This window comes from Hemiscyllium ocellatum, chromosome 47 (genome assembly GCF_020745735.1).
Source record: "Hemiscyllium ocellatum isolate sHemOce1 chromosome 47, sHemOce1.pat.X.cur, whole genome shotgun sequence".
NCBI lineage: Eukaryota > Metazoa > Chordata > Chondrichthyes > Orectolobiformes > Hemiscylliidae > Hemiscyllium > Hemiscyllium ocellatum.
This window is the reverse complement of record NC_083447.1, coordinates 17,021,427-17,047,290: the sequence shown is the minus strand read 5'-3', so window position 1 is coordinate 17,047,290 and position 25,864 is coordinate 17,021,427. Positions and strand designations below refer to the sequence as shown.

Genomic DNA, 25,864 nt, shown 5'->3' with positions numbered 1-25,864 from the left:
TCTCTACACGGGACCCCTCCTCCCTTCTCTTGGGGATCTGGGGTGGAGGGTGCTGCACGCAGCGGTCCCCTGCAACCGCAGATTGCGATGGTTCACGGACTCCCAGCTTGTTCCGTGGTGCTGTGGAGTCCATGGACTATGTGTATATTAGGTGTGGGTGTTTGCACTCCCTTTTTAGTTTCCTGGAGAACCTTCTTCTCTGCTTTTTGCTGCACTTCAGTCCCACGCTCCTGATCTTCGGACACCTGGTACGGAGGGAGGAGGGCAGGTCTGAGGACCTCCTCGTGGGTCTGCTCCTGGGCCTGGCCAAATTGGGGTCGTTAGGGCCGACTGCCTGCCCCCCTTCCGCGGTTACGTTAGAGCCTGGGTGTCCCTGGAGAAGGAGCACGCGGTCTCCACCAACACCCTGGAGTTGTTCAGGGAGAGGTGGGCACCGCAGGGAGTGGAGCACATTATTTCCTCCTCCAACTCTATTTTGATTTAATCCCTGCCCTCCCATCATGTTTTTGATCATGAAACATTGTGCTTCGATTAGAAGGGCAGTGTTTGTCACTGGCCACTCATGTATTTTCCTTTCTTCTTAGTAGTGGAAATTGAATAAAGATTTATACAGCTGTTGTCTTTCACTGTGTCCTACACCTGCACACACACAACATGGGGGCTGGGGAAACTATAAGCACCACTGCTGGGAATAAAGACATTCTAACTTGAAACTTAACTAACTAATAATTTTGTAGTTTTAATAATGTCTTATTTAATGTATTTTTTTAATCAACCTGTTCAGGAATTTTGCGACTCACCTCTGGAACAGGTGGGACTTGAGGCCAGGCCTCCTGAGTCACCAGAGGACTCTTTTATCACTTTCTATTTTAGTAACGTCCATCTGCTAGATCATTTTCAGTTGAAGTGAATGCTGTTAGAAGGCTACCTATGAACTTGAACTCGTTCTTCATTCACAGGACACCTTGAGGATGTTCGATCGTGGCAAGACACTGCAACTTTCCAAGGATTTTTGATCCTTCATCGTGTCTAATCTTTCAGCATCTAGCAAGTTCCATCTTCTAGCCTTTGTAAAGTATACAATGATACATTTGCCTTCAATTCACCAGAGCAGAAAATCAGCTTCAGTCAGGGAGGCTTCATCAAAACTGCCTGCCTGCCTGGGTTCCAAGTTTCAAGGGAAGACAATAGCAGCAATGAATGGTGAATACAGATGGGCGGTGACAATGGCCTAATTCAGAGATCAGGCATTGCTCTGGGAATCTAGGTTCAACTCCAAACAGATATTGGAACTAGAATCCACTGGAAATCTGGAAATAAACATTTAATGATTAAACTGATGCCAAATTGTCAGGAAAAATCCATCTTGTTCAGTTACATCCTCTCGACAAAGAAACTGCAGTGCTTACAGCTGGCCTGCATGTAACTGCAGATCCACAGCAATGGCTCTTGATTGCCCTCTAGCAGTTAAAGATTAGATTAGATTCCCTACAGCGTGGAAGCAGGCCTTTCAGCCCAACAAATTCACACTGACACTCCGAAGAGTAACCCACCCAGACCCATTTCCCTCTGACTAATGCACCTAACACTATGGGCAATTCAGCATGGCCAATTCACCTGACCTGCCCATCTTTGGACTGTGGGAGGAAACCGGAGCAAACCCAAGTAGACATTGGGAGAATGTGCAAACTCCACACAGATAGTCGTCTGAGGCAGGAATCGAACCCAGGTCCCTGGAACTGTGAGGCAGCAGTGCTAACCACTGAGCGACCCTTAAAACAATGACCCACCCTAACACTGCAAAAGCCCTTCATCAGGAATAAAGGCAGAGAGCCTGAAGCGTGGAGAAATAAGCTAGAGGAGGGTGGGAGTGGGGAGAAAGTAGCATAGAGTACAATAGGTGAGTGGGGGAGGGGATGAAGGTGATAGGTCAGGGAGGAGAGGGTGGAGTGGATAGGTGGAAAAGGAGCTAGGCAGGTCGGACAAGTCCGGACAAGTCATGGGGACAGTGCTGAGCTGGAAGTTTGGAACTAGGATGAGGTGGGGAAGGGGAAATGAGGAAACTGTTGAAGTCCACATTGATGCCCTGGGGTTGAAGTGTTCCGAGGTGGAAGATGAGGCGTTCTTCCTCCAGGCGTCTGGTGGTGAGGGAGCAGCGGTGAAGGAGGCCCAGGACCTCCATATCCTTGGTAGAGTGGGAGGGGGAGTTGAAATGTTGGGCCACGGGGCAGTGTGGTTGATTGGTGCTGGTGTCCCGGAGATGTTCCTTAAAGCGCTCTGCTAGGAGGCGCCCAGTCTCCTCAATATAGAGGAGACTGTACCGGGAGCGACGGATACAATAAATGATATTAGTGGATGTGCAGGTAAAACTTTGATGGATGTGGAAGGCTCCTTTAGGGCCTTGGATAGAGGTGAGGGAGGAGGTGTGGGCACAGGTTTTACAGTTCCTGCGGTGGCAGGGGAAGGTGCCAGGATGGGAGGGTGGGTTGTAGGGGCGTGGACCTGACCAGGTAGTCATGGAGGGAACGGTCTTTGCAGAAGACGGAAAGGGGTGGGGAGGGAAATATATCCCTGGTGGTGGGGTCTTTTTGGAGGTGGCGGAAATGTTGGCGGATGATTTGGAAGGTGAGCACCAGGAGCGTTCTGTCCTTGGTACGGTTGGAGGGGTGGGGTCTGAGGGTGGAGGTGCGGGATGTGGACAAGAGTTCCACCACAGAAAACACCAGATGGCCTCCTTCTTTAGAGACAGCAATTTCCCTTCCCACGTGGTTAAAGATCTCGTCCTCCTGGGGAGCAGATACGGCAGAGGCGGAGGAATTGGGAATACGGGATAGCACTTTTGCAAGAGGTAGGGTGGGAAGAGGTGTAATCCAGGTAGCTGTGGGAGTCTGTGGGTTTGTAAAAAATGTCAGCGTCAAGTCATTAATGGAGATGGAGTGGTCCAGGAATGGGAGGGGGGTGTCAGAGATGGTCCAGGTAAATTTAAGGTCAGGGTGGAATGTGTTGGTGAAGTTGATGAATTGCTCAACCTCCTCACGGGAGCATGAGGTGGCGCCAATGCAGTCATCAATGTAGTGGAGGAAGAGGTGGGGAGTGGTGCCGGTGTAACTACAGAAGATCAACTGTTCTACGTAGCCAACAAAGAGACAGGCATAGCTGGGGCCCATACGTGTGCCCATGGCTACCCCTTTGGTCTGGAGGAAGTGGGAGGATTCGAAGGAGAAATTGTTAAGGGTGAAGACCAGTTTGGCCAAACGAATGAGAGTGTCGGTGGAAGGGTACTGTTGGGGACATCTGGAGAGGAAAAAACGGAGGGCTTGGAGGCCCTGGTCATGGCGGATGAAGGTGTAGAGGGATTGGATATCCATGGTGAAGATGAGGCGTTGGGGACCGGGGAAACGGAGGTCTTGGAGGAGGTGGAGGGCGTGGGTGGTGTCTCGAAAGTATGGGGGGAGTTCCTGGACTAGGGGGGATAGGACAGTGTCGAGGTAGGTAGAGATGAGTTCAGTGGGGCAGGAGCATGCTGAGACAGGGTGGTCAGGCTTGTGGATCTTAGGAAGGAGGTAGAACTGGGCAGTGCGGGGTTCCCGGACTATGAGGTTGGAAGCTGTGGGTGGGAGATCTCCTGAAGTGATGAGGTTCTGTATGGTCTGGGAGATGATGGTTTGGTGATGGGGGTGGGGTCATGGTCGAGGGGGCGGTGGGAAGAGGTGTCCTCGAGTTGGCTTTTGGCTTCAGCAGTGTAGAGGTCAGTGCGCCAGATTACCACTGCACCCCCTTTATCCGCTGGCTTGATGGTGAGGTTGGGATTGGAGCAGAGGAATTGGAGGGCTGCGCGTTGTGAGGGTGAGAGGTTGGAGTGGGGGAGGGGGGTAGACAAGTTGAGGCGGTTAATGTCCCGGCGGCAGTTGGAAATGAAGAGGTCGAGGGCAGATAATAGGCCAGCGCAAGGTGTCCAGGTGGATGCAGTGTGTTGGAGGTGGGCGAAGGGGTCCTCAGAAGGTGGGCGGGAATCCTGATTGTGAAAGTAAGCTCAGAGGCGGAGACGACGGAAGAATTGTTCGAAGTCACCGCGTGTATTAAATTCATTGGTGTGTGGACGGAGGGGGATGAAAGTGAGTCCTTTGCTGAGGACTGATCGTTCGTCCTCAGTGAGGGGGAGGTCTGGGGGGATGGTGAAAACTTGGCAGGGCTGGGAGTTGTCTCAATCCCAGTCACAATGAGGTCCATGAGCTGATGGAACATGTTGCTGGAGGTGAGGGTGGAGGGGAGAGATCTTTAGTAAGGTAATTTAGCAGCAGAGATAAAGGAGACACAGTTAATGGACCATGCTGGAACAGTGATAAGTTTTAGCAGATGAGAAAAGAACCTGAGAGTGTTTTCAGTGTGGTCCAGTTAGATCTGGTTGTGAATGGCTGAAACCAGTTCTCAACCATATCCATTCGAGTTTGTGTCACTTGGATTGAAGGCGAGTAGAGCTGAATCAGTCAGAGTCAGAGTGTGAGTGTGATTGAGCGAATTTCAGCCTCAGAAAAGCTGCATAAATCTGTACTTTATCAATTACATAAATATATTTGGCCAGACAACGGAATATAGGGTTATCTGTGACCACAACCACAGAAAAGGCAGACAGCAGGAAATAAACCTGTGCAAAAAACAACACATACTTGAGACATTGTTTAAAGAAAATAAAACTCAAGTTAACAGCCACATCAGGACAGAAAACAATGAAACCAAAATCCACCTGCCCTTAATCATTGACATAATTATGCAACAATCTGCCAAGTTGACTTGCCCAACTCCCAGTGATTTAGTTACATACCAGAAAGGCATTCTTCCTGATTTGCTCTCAGAGGAATGTGTCACCCAATTTTGGGGAGAACTTCCTGGTGAGTTTGTTATTTAAACCTCAAACCCCGCCTCAAGTAACTTGGAGGTGAGCTCAGAAGCAGAATAAAGATGCTGTTCCTTCTGTTGATCGCGGCCACTGTCCTGCCTTCTGTGAGTTTACTTCTCATTTTGTATCAGTTCTGGCTTTAAACTCCACTCTGGACAGCACAGTGGCTCGGCGGTCAGCACTGCTGCCTCACAGTGCCAGGGACCAATAATTCCCATCTCCGACGACTGTCCGTGTAGAAATTGCTCATTCTCCCCTTGGGTTTCCTTCAGGTACTTTGGTCTCCTCCCACAGTCCAAGAATGTGCAGGTTAGATAAATTGGCCATGATAAATTGCCCATAGTGTCCGGGGATGTGCAGGCTTGGTGGGTTAGCCATGGGAAGTGGAGTTGCGGGGTTGGTCCGGGATGCTCTTCAGAGGGTCGGTGTGGAGCTGATGGGCTAAATGGCCGCATCCAACACTATTCTGTGATTCTGGAGATTTGAAGATGCAATCTAGCCTGCAAATCCAGTGTAGTGCTAAGGAATGGTGCACAGTAGGAGATGCCTTTGTTCAGAATCGAGGCTTTATCCCTTGTTCCAGGTGCATTGTACAGATCCAATGATCCTGTTCCAAAGAAGAGCAGTTGAGTTTGTCACTAGCATACTGGCCAATGTTTGTTCCTCAGCCAACAGCACTAATCTCATTGTATACCTTGTTGAAAATTGACTAATGCATCTTCTCTTCAAATGAATAGCTGTACGTACTCAATCACTTGGAGATGCCGGCGTTGGACTGGGGTGGACTAAGTTAAAAATCACAAGACACCAGGTAATAGTCCAACAGGTTTATTTGGAAACGCTAGCTTTTGGAGCGGCGACCCTTCATCAGATGGTCAACTACCTGGTGAAGGAGCAGCGTTCCAAAAGCTAGCATTTCCAAATAAACCTGTTGGACTAAAACCTGGCGTTATGCACTTAGTCAAAGCTGTTTACTGTCATCTTGGCATTGGTAAAATGTTGTGCTGTAGGAAGAGTCAGACTTGAGCCATCATGCCTCTTCTCATAAACTCTTGATTTATTTGTTCCCAGTATCTGGGATAATTTAGAAAAGCAGCAACCTGAGAACTTCATGGAAACTTCATTCCAGACTCACCTCCAGATGAAGAGTGTGGTGCTGGAAAAGCACAGCCGGTCAGGTGGCATCCGAGGAGCAGGAGAATCAACGTTTCGAGCATAGGCTCTTCATCAAGAAGGAATGAGGCTTGTGGCCCAAGGGGGCTGAGAAATAAATGGGAGGGGGATGGGCTGGGGGGGGGGGGGGGGGGGGGGGGGGGGGAGGGGAGGTAGCTGGGAATGCGATAGGTACAGTCAGGATACAGAGTAGGCCATTTCAGACTGAGCAGAGGAGAAATATCTTAATTTTAGAGGTTGGTAACCCAGTGGGATTATCTTGCACAGAAAACCGTGGAGGCTGAGACACTGAATAGATTAAGAAAGGAAGAGATTTCCTCAGCAGAAGGTGTTCGAGGGAGGGAGCAGAAGCATGACATTGAGAAAGATTTTGTGTTGAATGACGGTGTGGGGGCTCAATGGGGAAAAATAGACTACTCCTGTTCCTATTCCCTATGTTTCTGCATTGTTAAGAATTTGTCTTAGTAGAAGAGACTGTATGAACCTCTTCCTCCAGTTCAACATGCAGGTAGGGCAAAGGGATAACTACAAACTGCAGCACTGGCCCTTTGATGTTCGTTCAGATGCAGTGACAGTGCACATCAACACCAAAGCTTAATGAAATGATCACTAATGTTGAGTACTCTCACAGCGACAATGCTGCATTAATGAAGGGTGGTGAACTTTGACCTGTCAGCTTTACCTAAGCGTGATAAGAGTGGGCTGAACTGTGTCTTAGTGGATAGTACTGCTGTCTCTAGGTTGAAATCCACCCTTGGCCACTGACTGTGTGGAGTTCACACCTCCCCCTCCGTGTCTGCGTGGGTTTCCTCTGGGTGCTCCGGTTTCCTCCCACAGTCGAAAGGTGTGCAGGTTAGGGTGGATTGGCCACGGTTAATTGACCGTAGTGTCCAGGGGTGTTTGCAGACTGGGTGGGTTAGCCGCGGGAAATGCAGGGTTAAGGGATAAGTTAGGGGGATTGGGTCAGGGTGGAATGCTTTTCAGAGCGTCTGTGATGGGCTGAATGGCCTACTTCCACACTGTAGAGATACAATGAAATCGTCTCTCAGGTGAGACTTAATAGGGAGAAGTTGTCCCAGTAAAGAATGTTAGAACACAAAGAATCCTGATTTAAGGTAAATTAAGAGGATGAGCAGGGAGTTTAGGAGAATTTGATTTTACACAATTTGGTATGTGCTGCCTGAAAATTAAAAAGGATGCAAAAGTCTGGAGCTGTAAAGATGACATACATAAGGCAGACTAAGGCAGGATGATCTGAGTAGATGCAATCCTTCTGGAGGGGCTGCATTGTTTTATAATTATATTGAATACCTGATAATTCATGGATACTGAGAACAAAGGGAGGCTAATTTCCCTCAAGGTAGGGACAGAACACTGGCGTTAAGAAGCCTGCCCATTGTAAACGTGGAAGGTAAATTGGGTGATATGTGTAACCAGACGTTTTAATGGTTGAGGTGAATAATTGGTACAAGGAGACAAAATGCAACCAATTTGTTGGCAACTGCTTTACAGGTAAGAGGGGGGTAAAACAGAGCACTTTAATTTGGGAGAGGGTGAGGAATGTTACCAGTTCACACCAGTGATGAGTTTACACTAATTCTGATTTCTACATCTACAGTCTGGCATCAATGTCAATGGGTCAATCAACAATGAAGGAGTTTGTTACTGCTCCGTGGTTTTGTCTGATCCGCCATTCCCAGTGGAAAAGATGGAATATTTGGAAACCATATCGGAGAGGCTCAGGATCAGCGTGGAACAGGAAATCAACAAGGTTCATTTCTTACTATTGTAAATTACAGTCACTTTCGGACTGTATTAATAATTTAGCTCTTACATTTAATGCCCGAGACTCAGGTGAAAATTATGGTGAGATGATTCGTTTTAGGACATCCCCAATCCCACCTTATTCATCAATACTGACAGATGAAATGGATGGGTATTTATCAATAGAGGATACTTGCTGATGTCATGGAGAATATTTGTCATAGAGTCATAGAGTCCTACAGCATGGAGACAGGCCCTTTGGCCCAAACTGGTCCATGCCGACCAACATGTCCACCCATGCTCACCCCATTTCCCTGCATTTGGTCCGTATCCTTCTAAGCCTTTCCTATCCATGTACATAGAACATAGAACATCGAACATTACAGCGCAGTACAAGCCCTTCAGCCCTTGATGTTGTGCCGACCTGTGGAATCGATCTGAGGCCCATCTAGCCTACATTTTTCCATTCTTGTCCACATGTCTATTGAATGACCACGTAAATGCCCTTAAAGTTGGTGAGTGTAATATTGTTGCAGGCAGTGCGTTCCATGTCCGTACTACTCTCTGAGTAAAGAAACTACCTCTGACATCTGTCCTATATCTATCACCCCTCAATTTAAAGCTATGTCCCCTCATGCTAACCATCACCATCCAAGGAAAAAGGCTCTCCCTGTCCACCCTATCTAACCCTCTAATTATCTTATATGTCTCAAATAAGTTACCTGTTGGCCTTCTTCTCTCTAATGAAAACAGCCTCAAGTCCCTCAGCCTTTTCTCATAAGACCTTCCCTCCATACTAGGCATTGTCCTAGTAATTGTCCAAATGCCTTTTAGATGTTGTTAATGTACCCACCTCCATCACTTTCGCTGGCAGCTCTTTCCATATACCTACCACCCTCTGTATAAAATAAGTTGCCCCTCAGGTTCCTTTTTATTCTTTCCCCTCTAACCTTAAACTTTTTGCCCTCTAGTCCTTGATTCCCCAACCGTGGAAAAAAGACTGAGTCCATTCACCCTATGCATACCTCTCATGGTCTTATACATTTCTTGAGGATCCCCCTTCAGTCTCCTACGCTCCAAAGAAAAAGGTCCTAGCTTGTCCAACCTCTCCCTGTGACTCAGACGCTTCAGTCCTGGCAACATCCTTGTAAATTTCTTCTGCACTCTTTCCAGTTTAACAACATCCTCCCTGTAGCAAGGTGACCAAAACTGAACACAATACTCCAGGTACAGTTTCAACGTCCTGTATAACTGCAACATAACTTCCCTCCTCTACTCAATGCCCTGACTGATGAAGGCCAGTGTGCCAAAAGCTTTCTTCACTGTCCTGTCTACCTAGGACTCCACTTTCAGAGAACTGTGCACCTGAACTCCAAGGTCCCTCTGTTCCACTACACTCCTTAAGGCCGTACCATTCACCATGAAACTCCTACCTTTGACTTTCCAAAATGCAAGACCTCACACTTATCCATATTAAACTCCATTTGCCACTTCCCCAGCTGATCAAGGTCCTGCTGCAAACTCTGATAGCCTTCTTCACTGTCCATGGTACCACCTGCTCCAATGTCATTTGCAAACTTACTAATCATGCCCTGTACATTCTCATCCAAATCAGTGATATATATAACAAACAGCAATGGGCCCAGCACTGACCGCTGAGGCACTCCACTAGTCACAGGCCTCCAGTCCGACAAGCGTCCTTCCTATTACCCACTGCTTCCTGTCATCAACCCATCGTGTATCCAATTTGCCAGCTCCACCTGGATTCCATGTGATTTAACCTTCCAGAGTAGCCTACTATGTGGAACCTTATCAAAGGTCTTACTGAAATCCATATAGACTATGCCTACTGCCCTGTCCTCATCAACCCTCCCGGTCACTTCAGCAAAGAATTCCAACACATTTGTGAGGCATGATTTCCCACACACAAAGCCATGCTGACTACTCCTAATCAAACCCTGTCCTTCTTAATGCATGTATATCTTATCTCAGGATTGTCTCAACTAACTTACCTACCACAGGTATTAGGCTTACTGGTCTATAATTCCCAGGTTTGACATGGCAGCCTTTTTTGAATAAGGGCACAATATTCACTAACCTCCACTCGACTGAGACCTCACCCATGGTTAACGATGATGCAAAAATAGCCAGAGCCCCTGCAACTTTCTTCTCCAGCGTCTTGCAGGGTCCTTGGATATATCTGGTCAGGACCAGGAGATTTATCCACCTTCATACGTTCTAATACATCCAACACCACCTCTACTGTGACGTGGACTGTCCCCAAGATATCACCACTAACTTCCCCAAGTTCCCAAGTCTTCATGTTTTTCTCCACAGTAAAAACACAGAGGAGAAATATTCATTGTCTCCCTTGCCCATCTCCTGCAGTTCCACACATATATGTCCATTATAGTTCTCGAGGAGACCTACTCTCTGTCTCTATATATATATATTCTTTATCCTTTAATATACTTAAAGAACCTCTTTGGATTCATCACCATCTTCTCAGCCAAAGCCATCTCATGCCCCCTTTTTGCCCTCCTGATTTCCTTCTTGAGTGAATTCCTGTAACCCCTCTTTACCTCCAGGGATCTTTGATCCCAGCTGCCTGTACCTGAGCCATGCCTCCTTCTTTTTCTGGTCAAAACCTCAATATTTCTTGTCATCAAGGGCTCCCTATTCCTGCCAACCTCGCCCTTTACCCTCACATGAACGTACAGACCTTGAACCCTAGCTATCTCATGTTTAAAAGCCTCCCGCTTGCAGGACATTCCTTCATCTGGAAACAAACTACTCCAATCAACCCTGCCAAGTCCATCAAGATTCACTTTGCCCCAGGTTAGAACTTGAACCTGTGGACCACTTTTGTCCCTCTCTATAACTATCTTAAAACTGATAGAACTATTGTCACAGGTCTCTAAGTGCTCCCCTACTGTCTCCTCAGTCATCTGTCCTGCCTTGGTTCCCAAGAGATGTCCTTGATTTTACAATACCCAGCCCTCCATTGGCCTTGAAATTCTGTTTCTCTTTCCATAGAATTTGCCAAACCTGCTAAGTTTCTCCTGCAATTCTGTTCTATATCAAAGATCATTTGTATTTGTTAAATTGACATGAATTTCAATTATGATTCGCGAATTATATAAAATTAAGTGGGTTTTAATTATTAAACCAACAAATTGTTAACTCTTGTCCACTACAATTAAAATTATGATGGTTTTCTACATTGTTACCTTTGATGTGTGAAGAAAACAGGATTTATATTCATTTAAAATATCGTCGTTACAAGAAACTTGTGGAGGATTTATTACAAAGTGTTAGCATGTGCAAATTACACCAAACCAGAGCATGGTAACTTGTGCACTGTAGTGAGGAGTGAAGATGGTTTGGTGACTCTGGAGGTGTCTGTAACTCCATACGTGTGCTGTGATGTTCCATTCAGGTGCGGCAATACTCGAGGGCTGTTTCTGTGCACTCCTCCAAGCTGGTGAACCTGACCCTCCGCCTGGAGAAGATGGAGACTGGACATGGCTACACTCAGCTCGACTTTGAGCTGTTGAAGTTGGAGATCCAAGAGCTGGAGGCACTCACCAATCAGCTGAAGCAGTCCCTCAATGGCAGCAACAGCATCATCGATCGGCTCTTCGTGGAGGTCAGGAAGAAACAAATTGCTCTATTTATCATAACCATAGCGGCACATTGGCTCAGTGGTTAGCACTTCTGCCTCGTAGCACCTGGGACTTGGGTTTGATTCTAGTCTCGGGCGACTGTCTGTGCGGAGTTTGCACATTCTCCCTGTGTCTGTGTTAGGGTGGATTGGCCGTTCTAAATTGTCCACCAGGGATATGTAGGTTAAGTGCATTAGTCAGGGGCAAATATAGGGTAGGGGGAATGAGTGTAGGTGGTTTACTCTTCAGAGGGTCGGTATGGACTTGTTAGACCGAAGGGCCTGTGTACACACTGTGTTCTATCAATATATCCACACAGCACAGAAACAGACCCTTCAGTCCAACTAGCCTATGCTGAACATAATCCCAAACTAAATTAGTCTCATCTGCTTCCTCCACACCTTTCCTATTCATGTACTATCCAAAATGTCTTTTAAACGTTGTAATTCTACCTATATCGCCACTTCCTCAGGAAGTTCATTCCACGTTTGAATCGCCCTCTGTGTAAAAAAAAACCTTCCCCCCAAGTCTTTTTTAAATCTCTCTCCTCTCACCCTAAAAATATGTCCCCAGTCATGAAATCCCCCATCCAAGGGAAACGTCTTTATTTTATAAACTTCCATAATGTCATTTTGCAACCTCCTACGCTCCAGTGAAAAAAAGTCCAGCTTTTCTTTATACCTCAAACCTTCCATACTGGGCAACATCCTGGTAAATCTCTTCTGAACCCTCTCCAGCTTAATAATATCCTTTCTAAAACTGGTGACTAGAACTGGACACCATTTCCCAGAAGAGGCCTCACCAATGTCCTGTTCAACCTCAACATGATGTCCCAACTCCTACAGAACTCACGTATACTACATTTGAAAAGTCCAGGGGTGCTTCTTAGCATAAGACCATAAGACCATACGACACAGGACTGGAAGTAAGGCCATTCGGCCCATCGAGTCCACTCTGCCATTCAATCATGGCTGATGGGCATTTCAACTCCACTTACCCGCATTCTCCCCGTAGCCCTTAATTCCTCGAGACATCAAGGCGAATCAACGTTTCCGGCATAAGCCCTTCCTCAGGGGAAGGCTGACGAAGGGCTTATGCCCGAAACATCGATTCTTCTGCTCCTCAGAAGCTGCCTGACCTGCTGTGCTTTTCCAGCGCTGCACTCTTGACTCTGATCTCCAGCATCTGCAGTCCTCACTTTCTCCTGCTTCTTGTGATAGCGAATGAATGGTTTTGATGTCAGCGACACAGAAGTCCGTGAACTCTTATTACTGAAGGTGAGTGTGAGAATGGGGGAGGCAGTTGATGAAGAGCAGAGCTAGTAGTTAGGAAGAGACACTGGAGTGAGGGGTCATCTTCAGATTATGGGATGTCTGTTGAACAAACAGTTTCATTGAAGGACAGCAAGCCTATATACTTAATGCCAGATTTGATACTGGAGAAGTAAACCAGTTGTCTATAAATATATTCAGATCAGTGATTCTTAGACTCTAGGGAAAGGTGAGAAGGGGTATATTAGGGCAGTAATTGGGATAAAAATATGGAAGATTTTAATGGGAACAAGAAGGAGGCCACACTATAATAGCAATGCTGTCTTGTGTTTCTCTGTCCTGTACTGGTTGAGTATTTTATATCTTTAGAACAAGAGGAGTAGAATGTAGAGATTTACTGATCCAATGGAAGGGGGGATATTAGTCACAACAACTTGTTTTTATAAGGGGCCTTTCAGGAGTTTGACATCCCAAGGCAGTTAGTTCACAGGAGCAATAAACAAGATTTAACTGGGAGCAGAGACATTAAGAGAGATTTGAGGTATGTTTTAAGGAACATCTTAAAGGAGGAGATAGAAAGAAAGAAAGAAGAACAACTTTAAGGGGTAGATTCCAATGTTTAGGGCTATATGTAGTGGAGCAACTAAAATTGGAGAGATACACAAGGCCGGGATGCAGAACAAGAATAGCATTAACCGTTATACGCACAACATTAGTTTAAGGGATGATAGCTCTCTCTGTGCTGGGATCCCTATGCTACTCAATTTGTATCGTTGTGACTGTGTGTTTTAATTCAATTCCTCAAACTGCTGAGATCGAGAAGTCCAGTTACATGGTTTGGGGTGTGCACAACAAGGGGGCATAATCTCAAAGTGGAGTTTGACTGTTCAAGATTCATGTCAATGAGCATTTAACACCAATGGGTGGGGAAATCTGGAGACCTCTCTCTTAGAATGCTGCTGAACCTGTAGGTCAACTGGAAATTTCCAACCTTGGTTTGATGGATTACTGTCACTTAAGGAGAGTAATGCTCATGGAGCCAGGGCAGACCAATGGCCACGAAAATACTAATCAGCTGCAGTCTCATTGAAAGGCAGAACCTACTCGAAAGGGCTGAATGGCCTCCTTCCATCCCCATGATCCCAAACCCTCTCTTCAAATGTCCTATGTATTTCAGATTGCAAATATTTCACGCACTATCAATGAGCTGGAATCGTTTGACAAACAAAACATACTGGCATTCCGCAAAGAAGTTGCACTGCTGAGGAAACAGCTGGCAGACTGTGAGAAGAACCAAGCCCCACCAACTCTTCCTCCCATTGAAAAAGGTGAGTAATTAATCTGCTAACAGGCACGCATTGTAATGACTATCAGGATGAGGTTCAGAATTCACCCATTTATCAGAATTTATAAGGAAATTAAAAAGTATGATAAATATTTCACAACCCAAAATGGTTGCAACTGTAATTTTTGTTTAGAAATTAACAGACAACTTAGCGTACCCAAGATATATTAGCTCAGATTTGCCCATCAGGAAGGGGAAATCCCATTTTTAACCCTAATCTGACAAAATACACACATACCTTATCCAGAATTTCAGAGTGGAGGGTCTTTCAGAACTGACTTAATGCATCAACCCTTGAGAGAGAGAGTTGTGTAAAGAAACCAAGCAGTGGCTACTGTACTCCAATCAGCAAGGTTTAAAATGTCCCAAGCTTCATCGAAAAGCCACGGAGACAAAATAAGTGGGTGGGGGTAGGAGAAATAAGTGGATAGGTTGATCAAGTGGCAGGTGGCTGTGTGGCAGGTGGGCTAGGTCGTTAGGTACATTGAGGGTAGTTGAGCTGAGACAGGAGATTCCCTGAACAATTACCAAGAGATCTATATGTTTGCTTGGCACATTATGCAAGGTTTGTAGCTCAGGTTGAGGTTTAGGGTGTAGGTTTGCTCGCTGAGCTGTAGGTTTGATATCCAGACGTTTCGTTACCAGGTGAGTTAACATCATCAGTGGCGACCTCCAAGTGAAGCGAAGCTGTTGTCTCCTGCTTTCTATTTATATCTTTCTCCTGGATGGGGTTCCTGGGGTTTGTGGTGATGTCATTTCTTGTTCGTTTTCTGAGGGGTTGATAGATGGCATCTAGATCTATGTGTTTGTGTACGGCATTGTGGCTGGTCAGAAAACAAACAGGAAATGACATCACCACAAACCCCAGGAACCCCATCCAGGAGAAAGATATAAATAGAAAGCAGGAGACAACAGCTTCGCTTCACTTGGAGGTCGCCACAGAAGATGTTAACTTGCCAGGTAACGAAATGTCTGGATATCAAACCTACAGCTCAACGAGCAAACCTACACCCCTGGCACATTATCCGAGGTAGGTCAGTCTCTGACCAGACAGGAGGATCTATGCTGGTATATCATTATAATGACAATTTAACTACAATTGTCAGTAAGTTGAATTTGAAAAATATGAGTACACAAAACTGAACTGGAGCTTATTTTCTTCCCCCAAACAGGAAGCTGCAATCATAATGGCCTTCTCCAAATAGGTGTACCTACTATAGTACGAGTCAACTATAATGGAGTTAATTATAAATATGGAGGGTGGGGTAAAGATTCAGTTCTACTCCCTCATAAAAAGGAGCTATATTGGGTGGCACCACTCCACACAGATAGACGAACGCTGTATTCCTTCAGAGTCTATAATTCACTTAATGATATGCTACTTTCCACAAATGCAATAACCAAATCATTACCGAGTTCACACAGAGCACAGGGAAGTGGAATGGTTTTGTACAATAATTCCTTGTATTACAACTGCTACAATTCCAGGGACATGTGCAGGTATCACATAGACACAGGCAGAGTACAGAGGCAGACTCTTAGAAGTGCAGTTTTCAATAACAGGTATTCTTATGCGGGCACTGTCTTCCAAGACATAGACTTTGCTGTGGATGAATCTGGCCTTTGGGTCATTTACTGCCCTGAAGCAAATGCTGGGAATGCTGTTATTGGTAAGATTAATGAGGCCACCTTCACTGTGGAAAAGACATGGGTCACCAAGCTGTACAAACCTGGTGTGACCAATTCTTTTATAATATGTGGGGTTCTGTATGCCATTCGACCTGTGCAACCAAAGGTTGAGGAAGTCTTCTACACATTTGACACCAGAAATGGGGTAGAAAATCAGATTTCTGTAATGATGCGTAAGGTCCCAGATAAACTGGAAAGTATTAACTACAATCCAGCTGATCACAAACTCTATGTATACAGTGATGGCTACCTGGTAACTTACGATGTGATCTTTGAACATAAATCACCAATGACCAGCCCCGCTGCCAATTGAGTAATCAGCAATCAGCAAACCAAACCAATAGGTCTGGAAATTACAGGGGGATATCTGGGTCCATTAAGGATTGTCTGTGCTTGACTCTCAGGTTAGCTTTAGAAACCACGTTATCTACTTCTTCCCATCACAGCTTTAGCCTCAGTGTTACAGCTGGCAGTTGTCACAACATACAGGTTTGGTGCAATAATTAAACCCAGAACAGGTGAAATTCTAATCTACAGTCAAATAGTAAGAGGTAGGCAAGGTCTGAATGGAGATGTAACTGAACTGAGCTCTCATGGAACCAACACTTTGAAGAGCCACCATCAAAATGAAGAGGATCTCCTCCAGAATGATGGTAACATCCTGTCCGTGGGAATAATCCTGGATATGATGATTCATTCAATATCCAAACAACTATCCAGCTGAATAACGTGCCATTGGTGGAAAATTGGTTTCCTGACTGATGTATTCATTCATTTTCTGTCTTTCTTGAATCATTATTGAAGTCAATCACCAGATGTAAACAGTTTGGAGATTTATCTTGGAATTCTTATCAATTTAATAATAAATATCAGAATCCACAAACAGCCTGGTTCCATGTCATTAATTGTGTTTCTTTATTCTCTACTTCACTTTTTAGCCCTTTACTCCCACCCTTAAACTCTTTTGTATCTAATTACTTCCTTGTTCATTCCACGGACTCATTGACAATTCAGCACAGTGTCCTGTAACTCAGCTTCAGTCAATATGACCCTTGATTCTGCCAATACGCAGTTAACAAGATTATCCTGAACTCTATTATTCAGTCGACTATCACTGCACTGCCTTCAGTCTCATCCCCTCTGTGGGCACATTTTCCATCTGACAGCGACCAAGAGAAGAGGTTGAAACAGCAACTTCAGCAACATGTGTTTATGAACAGTCTTCGACACCAGATCCCATAAGGAGCTATTAAAGGACAGGTGACTAACACAGTCAAAGATAAAAGTCACACAACACCAGGTTATAGTCCAACAGGTTTAATTGGAAGCACTAGCTTTCGGAGCGCCGCTTCTTCATCAGGTGATTGTGGAGAATACAATTGTAAGGCACAGAATATATAGCAAAACTTTACAGTGTGATATAACTGAAATTATACATTGAAAAATACCTTGATTGTCTATTGAGTCTTTCGTCTGTTTGAATACCATGATAGTTTCGCTTCTTTCATGTGTAAATGACAAAACCTTTTTTTGAAAAGTTGCATTCTCAGGTTAACTGTAACAATGGGTGTTAGCTAGACAATATGTTGAAGGTGTTGGCCCCCTGTGTTCTCTGTCTATGCCATGATGTTGAGATTGATTCTAATCTAAAAAGTGAGATTACAGAGTTTTACATGAATTCATGCAGTTTTTCAGCAAAGTACAATGTAACTCTGCAAGTACAAATTCACCCACAAAATATAGTATATATATGACATGGTCAAAGAGGTAGGTTTTAAAGGAGACTCATAAAGGAGGCAAGATCGTCAAAGATACAAAGGCATTTTAGAGGCAGAACTTAGGACCTAATCAACAGTGCAGGAGGTTACAGGGTGACCCCAAGGAGGGATTTGAAAACAAGGATGAGAATTTCAAAACTGAGGTTATGCTTAACCAGAAGTACAGTTGGAATGGATGAGTCGGATTTGGTGTGAGTGGCCAGCAGAGCTTGGAATGAGTTCAGGTTCTGCAGTTTCAGCAGCAGAAGATTAAAACTGGCAGGAGTCAGGTAATGTTAGGAATAGGAGGAGGCCATTCAGTCCATTGAGCCTTCCCTGCCATTCAATACAAACATGGCTGATCAAATATCTCAATGTTTTTTACTCACCCCTTCCCCAGAACCTGTACATTACTGGTAATCAGAAACTTATCAATCTACACCTTAAACATACACAAAAGCTGAGATTCCTCAGCCCCCTGTGGTACAGAATTCCAAAGGTTCACAACCCTTTGAGTAAAATAATTTCTCCTCATCTCAGACCTAAATGGCAAGTCCCTTATCTTTAAACTGTGTTCCCTGGCTTTAGACTCCCGAAACAGGGAAACATCTTACTCCTATCCACCCCGTCTATAATATTTAAATAGTTTGTAGCTTTCAGTGAGATCAGAGCTGATTCTTTGAAACTCTAGAGAGTACAGAAGCAGTTTGCTCAAGCTCTCTTCACAGGACAGTCCCACCATCCCAGACTAATCTGGTGAACCTTCACTGCACTCCATTTATGGTGATAATAAGGAGAGCAACACTGTGCACAGTACTCTAGGTGTGGTCTAATCAAACCTTCTATGCAATGTGAGCACAACCTCACTCATCCTTCACGCAAATTCTCTTGCAATAAAGGCTAACAGTCCATTAGTTGTCCACATAGCTTGTGTTCCTTCAGGTTAGACTTCAGTGACTTTTTGACCAGGACACCTTGCTGCCTTTGTACATCTACACTTTCCAACCTCTTGCCATTTAAAATATACCCTGCATATCTGTTCTTCTTACTGCCCATCTGCCATATTGTTGCCCATTCTCTCAGCCTATTCTAATCCGATTGAAGCCACGACATATTTTCCTCACAACATGGAGATGGAAGGTTGTGCTTTTGCTGTATGGACTCAGACTCTAAATTAAACCCCAGATTGAAGGAATTTCTTGTTGACATATAACTGTCTTGACAAAAAGGACAATCTTGTGGGTGGCATGGTGGCACAGTGGTTAGCACTGTTGCCTCACAGCACCAGAGACCTGGGTTCAATTCCTGCCTCAGGCGACTGACTGTGTGGAGTTTGCACTGTGTGGATGTTCCAATGGAAAAAATAGACAGCAGCAAACATTTTGAAATTACTGGCCACTTGGTTTTTTTCTGTGGCCAGACAGACCAATCAGATTTATGACTTACTTCGGCAAGACAGAGGTGCAGCAAGTTTGATGAAGGGACGGTGGCTGAGCAGATCACCCCTGCTGGAAAGGGAGGCAGCACCTCCACCTCATCAGCCCCAGCTTCCACGGCCGCCTCCTCCACATCCCACCTCACCCTCATCCCCAGTCTCCTAACCCTTCCTCAAACCCCAGTTTGTGCTTGAGTTTATGGTTGCAACACACACTCTCAAATGAGATGCTACAGGTATGCTGAGAATCCTTAACATATACAGCGATAAAAATCACTGAGAATTCCCATCCCAGATCAATATTGTATATTGTTGTTACATGAGATGATAGGAAGGATGTAAATGTATTAGAGGGAGAGTGCAGAAGCAATTTAAGAATGATTGAAGATGTTAGGACTGTTCTGCTTGGAGAGCAGAAGGCTGTGAGGAGATCTGATTGAGTTTTACAAAATCATGAGTGGCCTGAATAGAGTAGATAATAGATAATAGAGAACAGAGAACATTACAGTGTAGTATAGGCCCTTTGCCCCTCGATGTTGCGCTGACCTGTGGAACCAATCTGAAGCCCATCTAACCTACACTATTCCATTCTTGTCCATATGCCTATCCAATGACCATTTAAATGCCCTTAAAGTTGGTGAGTCTACTACTGTTCCAGGCAGTGTATTCCATGTCCCTATTATGCTCTCTCTGAGTAAAGAAACTACCTCTGACATCTGTCCTATATCTATCACCCCTCAATTTAGAGCTATGTCCCCTGTGCTAGCCATCGCCATCTGAGGAAAAATGTTCTCACTGTCCACCCTATATAACCCCTCTGATTATCTTATATGTCTCAATTAAGTTGCATCTCAACCATCTTCTAACGAAAACAGCCTCAAGTCTCTCAGCCTTTCCTTGGAAGACCTTCCCTCCATACCAGGCAACATCCCAGCAAATCTCTTCTGAACCCATTCCAAAGCTTCCACATTCTTCCTATAATGCGGTGACCAGAACTGTACGCAATACTCCAAGTGCAGACTCACCAGATTTCTGCATAGCTGCAGCATGGCCTCATAGTTCTGAAACCCAATCCCTCTACCAATAAAAGTTAATAGAGTAGAGAAGCTGTTCCCACTTGCAAAAGGAAAAGAATGAGAGGCCATAGATTTAAAATTTAAATTTAAAACAAAGATCGATGTGAGATTAAAAAAAACCTTTTCACCCAGGAAGTAGTTAGAATATGGAATGCACTGCTTGGAAATGTGATGAAGACAGGTTCAATGGTGGCATTGGTTGGTTACTTAGATAGAGATAGAAATGGGGGAAAGGTAGGAGATTGGCACTAGATCATAAGGCACGATGGGCTGAATGTCCTTCTTCCATTCTGTAACAATTCTGTGATACCTGTGTGAAGCCCCCACTGAACACCTGTCTGTACAAACCCAGATCCTCATTTTACACATGGAGAATGGAGAAATAGGAAGAGGCCATTGAGCCCCAAAGCCTGTTCTAGATTCAATGAGATCATGGATGATCTGCATCTCAACTCCATTTACTTACAGTGGCTCCATAATCCTTACAAAAAAACCTGTCTGACAAATATTTATCAATATTGGTTTCAAAAGTTTGAATGAAGCAAATGCCCCTCCTCCCCCAGGCCTCACCAACTTTTGGGGACAGTCAGTTCTGGAGTTTCACTGCTCTTTGTGTGAATAAGTGCTTCCTGACATCAGCTCAGACTCGATTTTTAATGCTAATTGCATGTTTATGCCACCAGAGGGAATGGTTTGTCTTGACGTAGTCTTACATCACCTTAAAACACCAGTCAGTTCATCCCTAACCTTCTCTGCTCCAGTTGGGAGTATGCTAATCTCTTATATCTTCATTAGCTTGCAGAAGGAGTTGTAAAGCAAACCTCCAACAGCACCCTTCTCATGACCAAATGCCGTGAACACAACCTCATCACTAACACGTTGTCTTGTGTTCGCCTCTTCGGCAGAACAATGTGGCAGCAAACACCCTCCAAATACTGGCATCTCTTTGACTACGTTATCATCAAAGTGAGGGATTGGAAAGACTTTAAAATCACACATGTCATGGCACATGTGATGACAGGCGCCATGACACGTGTGATGACAGGCACCATGACACGTGTGATGACAGGCACCATGACATGTGTCATGGCAGGTACTGACCACTGCTCGATGCACCATCACCGGGTCCAAGCCAGGATCGACATAAATATAGCATAGCTGCAGCGCAGGCAACAGAAGCAGTGCCTGAAGACGTTCAACACTGAGGTACTTAAAGACACACAAAAAAAAGTCTCATACAACCAACTCATAGAACGTGGAACATAGAACATAGAACAGTACAGCACAGAACAGGCTCTTCAGCCCACGATGTTGTGCTGACTATTGATCCTCATGTAAGGTAAACCTAATGTACGAACCCTCAAATTTCTGTGACCATATGCATGTCCAGCAGTCTCTTAAATATGCCCAATGACCTGGCTTCCACAACTGCTGCTGGTAATGCATTCCATGTTCTCACAACTCTCTGCCACCTCTGACATCCCCTCTACACTTTCCGCCAAACAGCTTAAAACTATGACCCCTTGTGTTAACAATTTCTGCCCTGGGAAAAAGTCTCTGGCTATCAACTCTATCTATGCCTCTCATTATCTTGTACACCTCAATTAGGTCCCCTCACTTCATTCTTTTTTCCAAAGAAAAAAGTCCGAGTTCAATCAACCTCTCTTCGTAAGATAAGCCCTCCATTCCAGGCAGCATCCTGGTAAATCTCCTCTGAACCCTCTCCAAAGCATCCACATCTTTCCTATAATAGGGCAACCAGAACTGGACACAGTATTCCAAGTGTGGTCTAACCAAAGTTTTATAGAGGTGCAAGAAGATCTCACGGCTCTTAAACTCAGTCCCCCTATTAATGAAAGCCAAAACACCATATGCTTTCTTAACAACCCTGTCCACTTGGATGACAATTTTAAGGGATCCATGTACCTGCACACCAAGATCCCTCTGTTCCTCCACACTGCCAAGTATCCTGTCTTTAATCCTGTAATCAACATTCAAGTTCGATCTTCCAAAATGCATAATTTCACATTTATCCAGGTTGAACTCCATCTGCCATCTCTCAGCCCATCTCTGCATCCTGTCAATGTCCTGCTGCAGCCTACAACAGTCCTCTATACTGTCAACGACACCTCCAACCTTTGTGTCATCTGCAAACTTGCTAAACCATCCTTCAATCTCCTCATCCAAGTCATGAATAAAAATTACAAACTCCTCCCCACAAAACCAGTAACCTTTCATGACACAGAGTTGGGGGAATCCAATGGTCTCTGGTCCATTCTGAAAATCGGTGACATCACTCCCTACAAAACCTCAGTCAGCCACTCAACCAGGAAACACCATGACCAGTTCAATGAGGATGATCATCAGATCCCATGAACTATTAAGCTGGCATTTCTGAGTGCAAAACAACAACCGAGCTTGGAAGACATAAGGCAGGCCTACAGGCAACTGAAGGCAAACTTCCAGAAACAAACCTGTGATATTAAGAACAAGTGGTCAGCGGAGAAAGTGCTGGAGGTCCATGAATGGCCAACAACTATGATGTGCATGGTTTCTTCTGTACTGTCAAGATCACTGTGACAATGCTACAGCTTTAACAAGGTTATTCTGTCCCTGGTTTTTGTTTTCCTGAGAGGGGTCATAAAGGCAGAGGTGCCAAAATGTCTGAACCGGCTACATTAATAATGGCTACAGATGCAGCGTAAGTCAACTATCAGAAAAGGCTTTCAGGTCGATTTTAAAAAAAAACACTTGAAGGGGAGTAAGTGAGGACTGCAGATCTGGAGATCAGAGTCGAAGGGTGTGGTGCTGGAAAAGCACAGACAGTCAGGCATTATCCGAGGAGCAGGAAAATCAACATTTCAAGCATAAACGCTTCATCAGGAATGAGCTTTGTGACAATTTCCCCAGTTCATGATTTTTTTTTCTCTAGATTTGGGTTAATTTGAGATGGGGACCCAGAGAAACAGCTCCATGCTAATCCTTGCGCTCTCTTTGAGGTCTGTCTCCAGTAAGAACTGGGTTTGAATTTACCTCTTTGCCAAGGGGTGTGTTTATGGGATATTGCAGGAAATCAGAGCAGCTCTTTGTGAAGTTGCTTTTTCACATCAGTTGAATTTTCAAGTAGTTATGGTGTTCTGAATTTGGTTTTCTTTTGCTTGGGTGTAAATAAATTCGGTTTTGTTTAAAACCCGAGTGATTTGACAAACTGCGTCCCTCCTGGAGTAGTCTTGGCCTCCTTCTTAAAATGTTTTGGGGTGGGGGAGGGTCTGACCTGGTCCATAACACCACACTAAGACCAAGCACCCAAGGCCCCACCCCCACTGCTGGCCAAGGACAGAGTGACTCTGATCAAGGATAAAGAAGCCATCAAAAAACATTGAGGGGTGCACTTCAGAGACCTCCTCAACCAAGGCTCTGCTGTTGATCAGAGCATCCTTGAACAGCATCCCGCAGCATGAGGTTAACAACACCCCAGACTTGCACAAAGTAGTGGCGGCCAGCTTACCAACAGCAAGGCTGCTGGAGCAGATGGTATCCCTGCTGAGGTATTGATCTATACAGAGGCAAAGGGCTCTGGCTGCAGCTACACTTCCTTGTCTGCCTTAACTGGAAGGATGGCATCTCAGGAGATCTCACTGTCATCCTTTCAAAATTGGGAACAAGTCCGACTGTGATAACTACAGGGGAATCTCCCTGCTGTTGACCCGTTGGAAAAGTCATCATCAAGATCTTCTTCAACTGTCTCCTCCGTCTGGCCGAGGAACTCCTCCTGGAGTTATTGTGTGGCCTTTCATCACCGAGAGGCACAACGGACATGATTGTCAAGGTCCACGGAGATCCCTTAGGGAACGCTGACCATTTCCAAGACCTTGGAAGTGTCCTGTTGGCCAAAGCATATTTTACAGAGCTGTGGTGGGTCCCACCCTCTTATATGGCTCTGAGGTGTACACTGTCTATAGCAGACACCTCAAGGCACTGGAACAGTTTCACCAAAGCTCTCTATACAAGATCCTGTTAAATCCATTAAGAAGAAAGTCACACCAACACCAGTGACCTCGACCAGGCCAACATCCCCAGTACTGAGGCACAGCCCACCCTCGATCAGCTACCATGGGATGTGTAAGTCACCCACACGACTGATTCGAGACTCCCCAAGCATGTGCAGTACTTCCAGCCTCAAAGCAGCAGGCAAGCCCCATGTGGGCAGAGGCAGCACTTCAGTCATACCCTCAAGGTCCAAAGTGGAGGAGGAGGAGCATCCAGGAAGGCATCGAGCTCCTCGGGACTTGTCGCCAGGAAGAACATGGAGTCAGGTGGAAACAGCCATCCCATCCCTTCCCGTGACCACCACCTGGTCCAAGTGTAACGTCTGTCTGTAGTACCACCTACAGACTCACCTGGAGAGTAGGAGAGTCAGTCTCACCTGCGAGGGATTGCTGCTGATGGTGTTTTGTTTTCTTAGACCAATGCAAGATGCTTTACGTCTTGACTCACAACACGTGGAAAGGTCTCTGAGCTGGGGGCGACTGTCTGTGTGGAGTTTGCACATTCTCCCTGTGTCCTCGTGGGTTTCCTCTGGGTGCTCCAGTTTCTTTCCCCAGTCCAAAGATGTGCAGGTCAGGTGAATTGGCCGTGCAAAATTGCCCACAGTGTTAGCTGCATTAGTTAGGGGGAAATGGGTCTGGATTGGTTGCTCTTCGGAGGGTGTGTGTGGACTGGTTGGGCTGAAGGGCCAGTTTCCACACTATAGGGAATCTAATCTAATCTTATCGGACTTTCATCCCATATCCTGTTTCGCAAGATCCCAGATCCTTTTGGATATTTTGATTAGATTTATTTATTGTCACGTACATGTATTACAAATATGGTGAAACGTCTTGTTTAGTGTCTCCACTCTCTGATGCCACCTTAAAACACAGAAAATATCTTCTTTCCCAGTCTGGGGTCAGTATTTAACTCCCTCACTCCATCCACTGGCTTAAGCAATCAAGTAAGTGGATTAGGATCAATTCCCAGACTAACATAATCAAACACAGATGAAATAAACCATTGAACACGGAGAATTTAATGCTTGATGCAGTTCTAGTTATTCTACATTGTCTCCTCCAAGGTTAACATATGCTGAGCAGTGGTGCTCAGAACTGAACTAATCTTCTAAATGAGAAGCAAATGAGTCACAACGAGAAAAAGGCACTGGAGGGATCTTCATGTCTTGGGACTAGATTAATGTAGGATATCTGGTCGACATGGACGAGTTTGGCTGAAGGGTTCGTTTCTCTGCTATACATCTCTCTGACTCTAAAGGGAATCAAATAGATACTCAAAGTAGGAATATTTGCTGGGCTGTAGGAAATACTATGGGGAGGGGGTCAAGAGGAGGACTCATTGTGTAGCCTTTTTAAGGGGCTAGCACAGGCAGGATAGGCTGAGGGGCCTCCTATGCTGGTTGATACTGCAGTTCCAAGTCACACTGTTTCCTACAGTTGAGATTGACACAAACAAAAGGATGAATGTGTCTCAAGACTTGAGAAACACATCGGGAATTTCCATGGAGATTAAAGACAAAGCCTAAGGGAAATTTTCCATTTGCAAATTTGTACATTGTCTGCACTATGCTAAAGGAGTTTGTTTCATATTCAAAAGCTGCTCAGAATCTAAAGCATTAGTGAGAGCACTCATGGTTGACTAGGTAGTTGTCATTCTAATTATGAAAGACAAAGATGCTGCAACGCATCTCCTCTTCATCACAAAGAGTGAGGAGCTAAGAATGTTCTTCAGCAACCGAATGG

The 25,864-nt window shown here is 45.1% G+C and overlaps 1 protein-coding gene across 1 annotated transcript; it reads left to right on the top strand.

Annotated features, from left to right (window-relative positions):
- The first annotated feature begins 4,942 nt into the window (after window positions 1–4,942).
- LOC132836724 (olfactomedin-4-like) lies at window positions 4,943–16,689 on the top strand. Its single transcript, XM_060856141.1, has 5 exons — window positions 4,943–5,001; window positions 7,689–7,841; window positions 11,274–11,483; window positions 13,948–14,098; window positions 15,288–16,689. Exons 1-5 carry the CDS (start codon window positions 4,960–4,962, stop codon window positions 16,115–16,117), a joined length of 1,386 nt encoding a protein of 461 aa, XP_060712124.1. The 5' UTR covers window positions 4,943–4,959; the 3' UTR covers window positions 16,118–16,689.
- The last annotated feature ends 9,175 nt before the right edge of the window (window positions 16,690–25,864 follow it).

What these genes read in the sequence shown, in the direction of transcription:
- LOC132836724 (XM_060856141.1), top strand. Translation starts at nt 4,960, where the DNA reads ATGCTGTTCCTTCTGTTGATCGCGGCCACTGTCCTGCCTTCT. An exon ending in CGGCCACTGTCCTGCCTTCT is followed by an intron (nt 5,002 to 7,688) that starts GTGAGTTTACTT and finishes CTACATCTACAG; the next exon opens with TCTGGCATCAATGTCAATGG. An exon ending in TGGAACAGGAAATCAACAAG is followed by an intron (nt 7,842 to 11,273) that starts GTTCATTTCTTA and finishes TGTTCCATTCAG; the next exon opens with GTGCGGCAATACTCGAGGGC.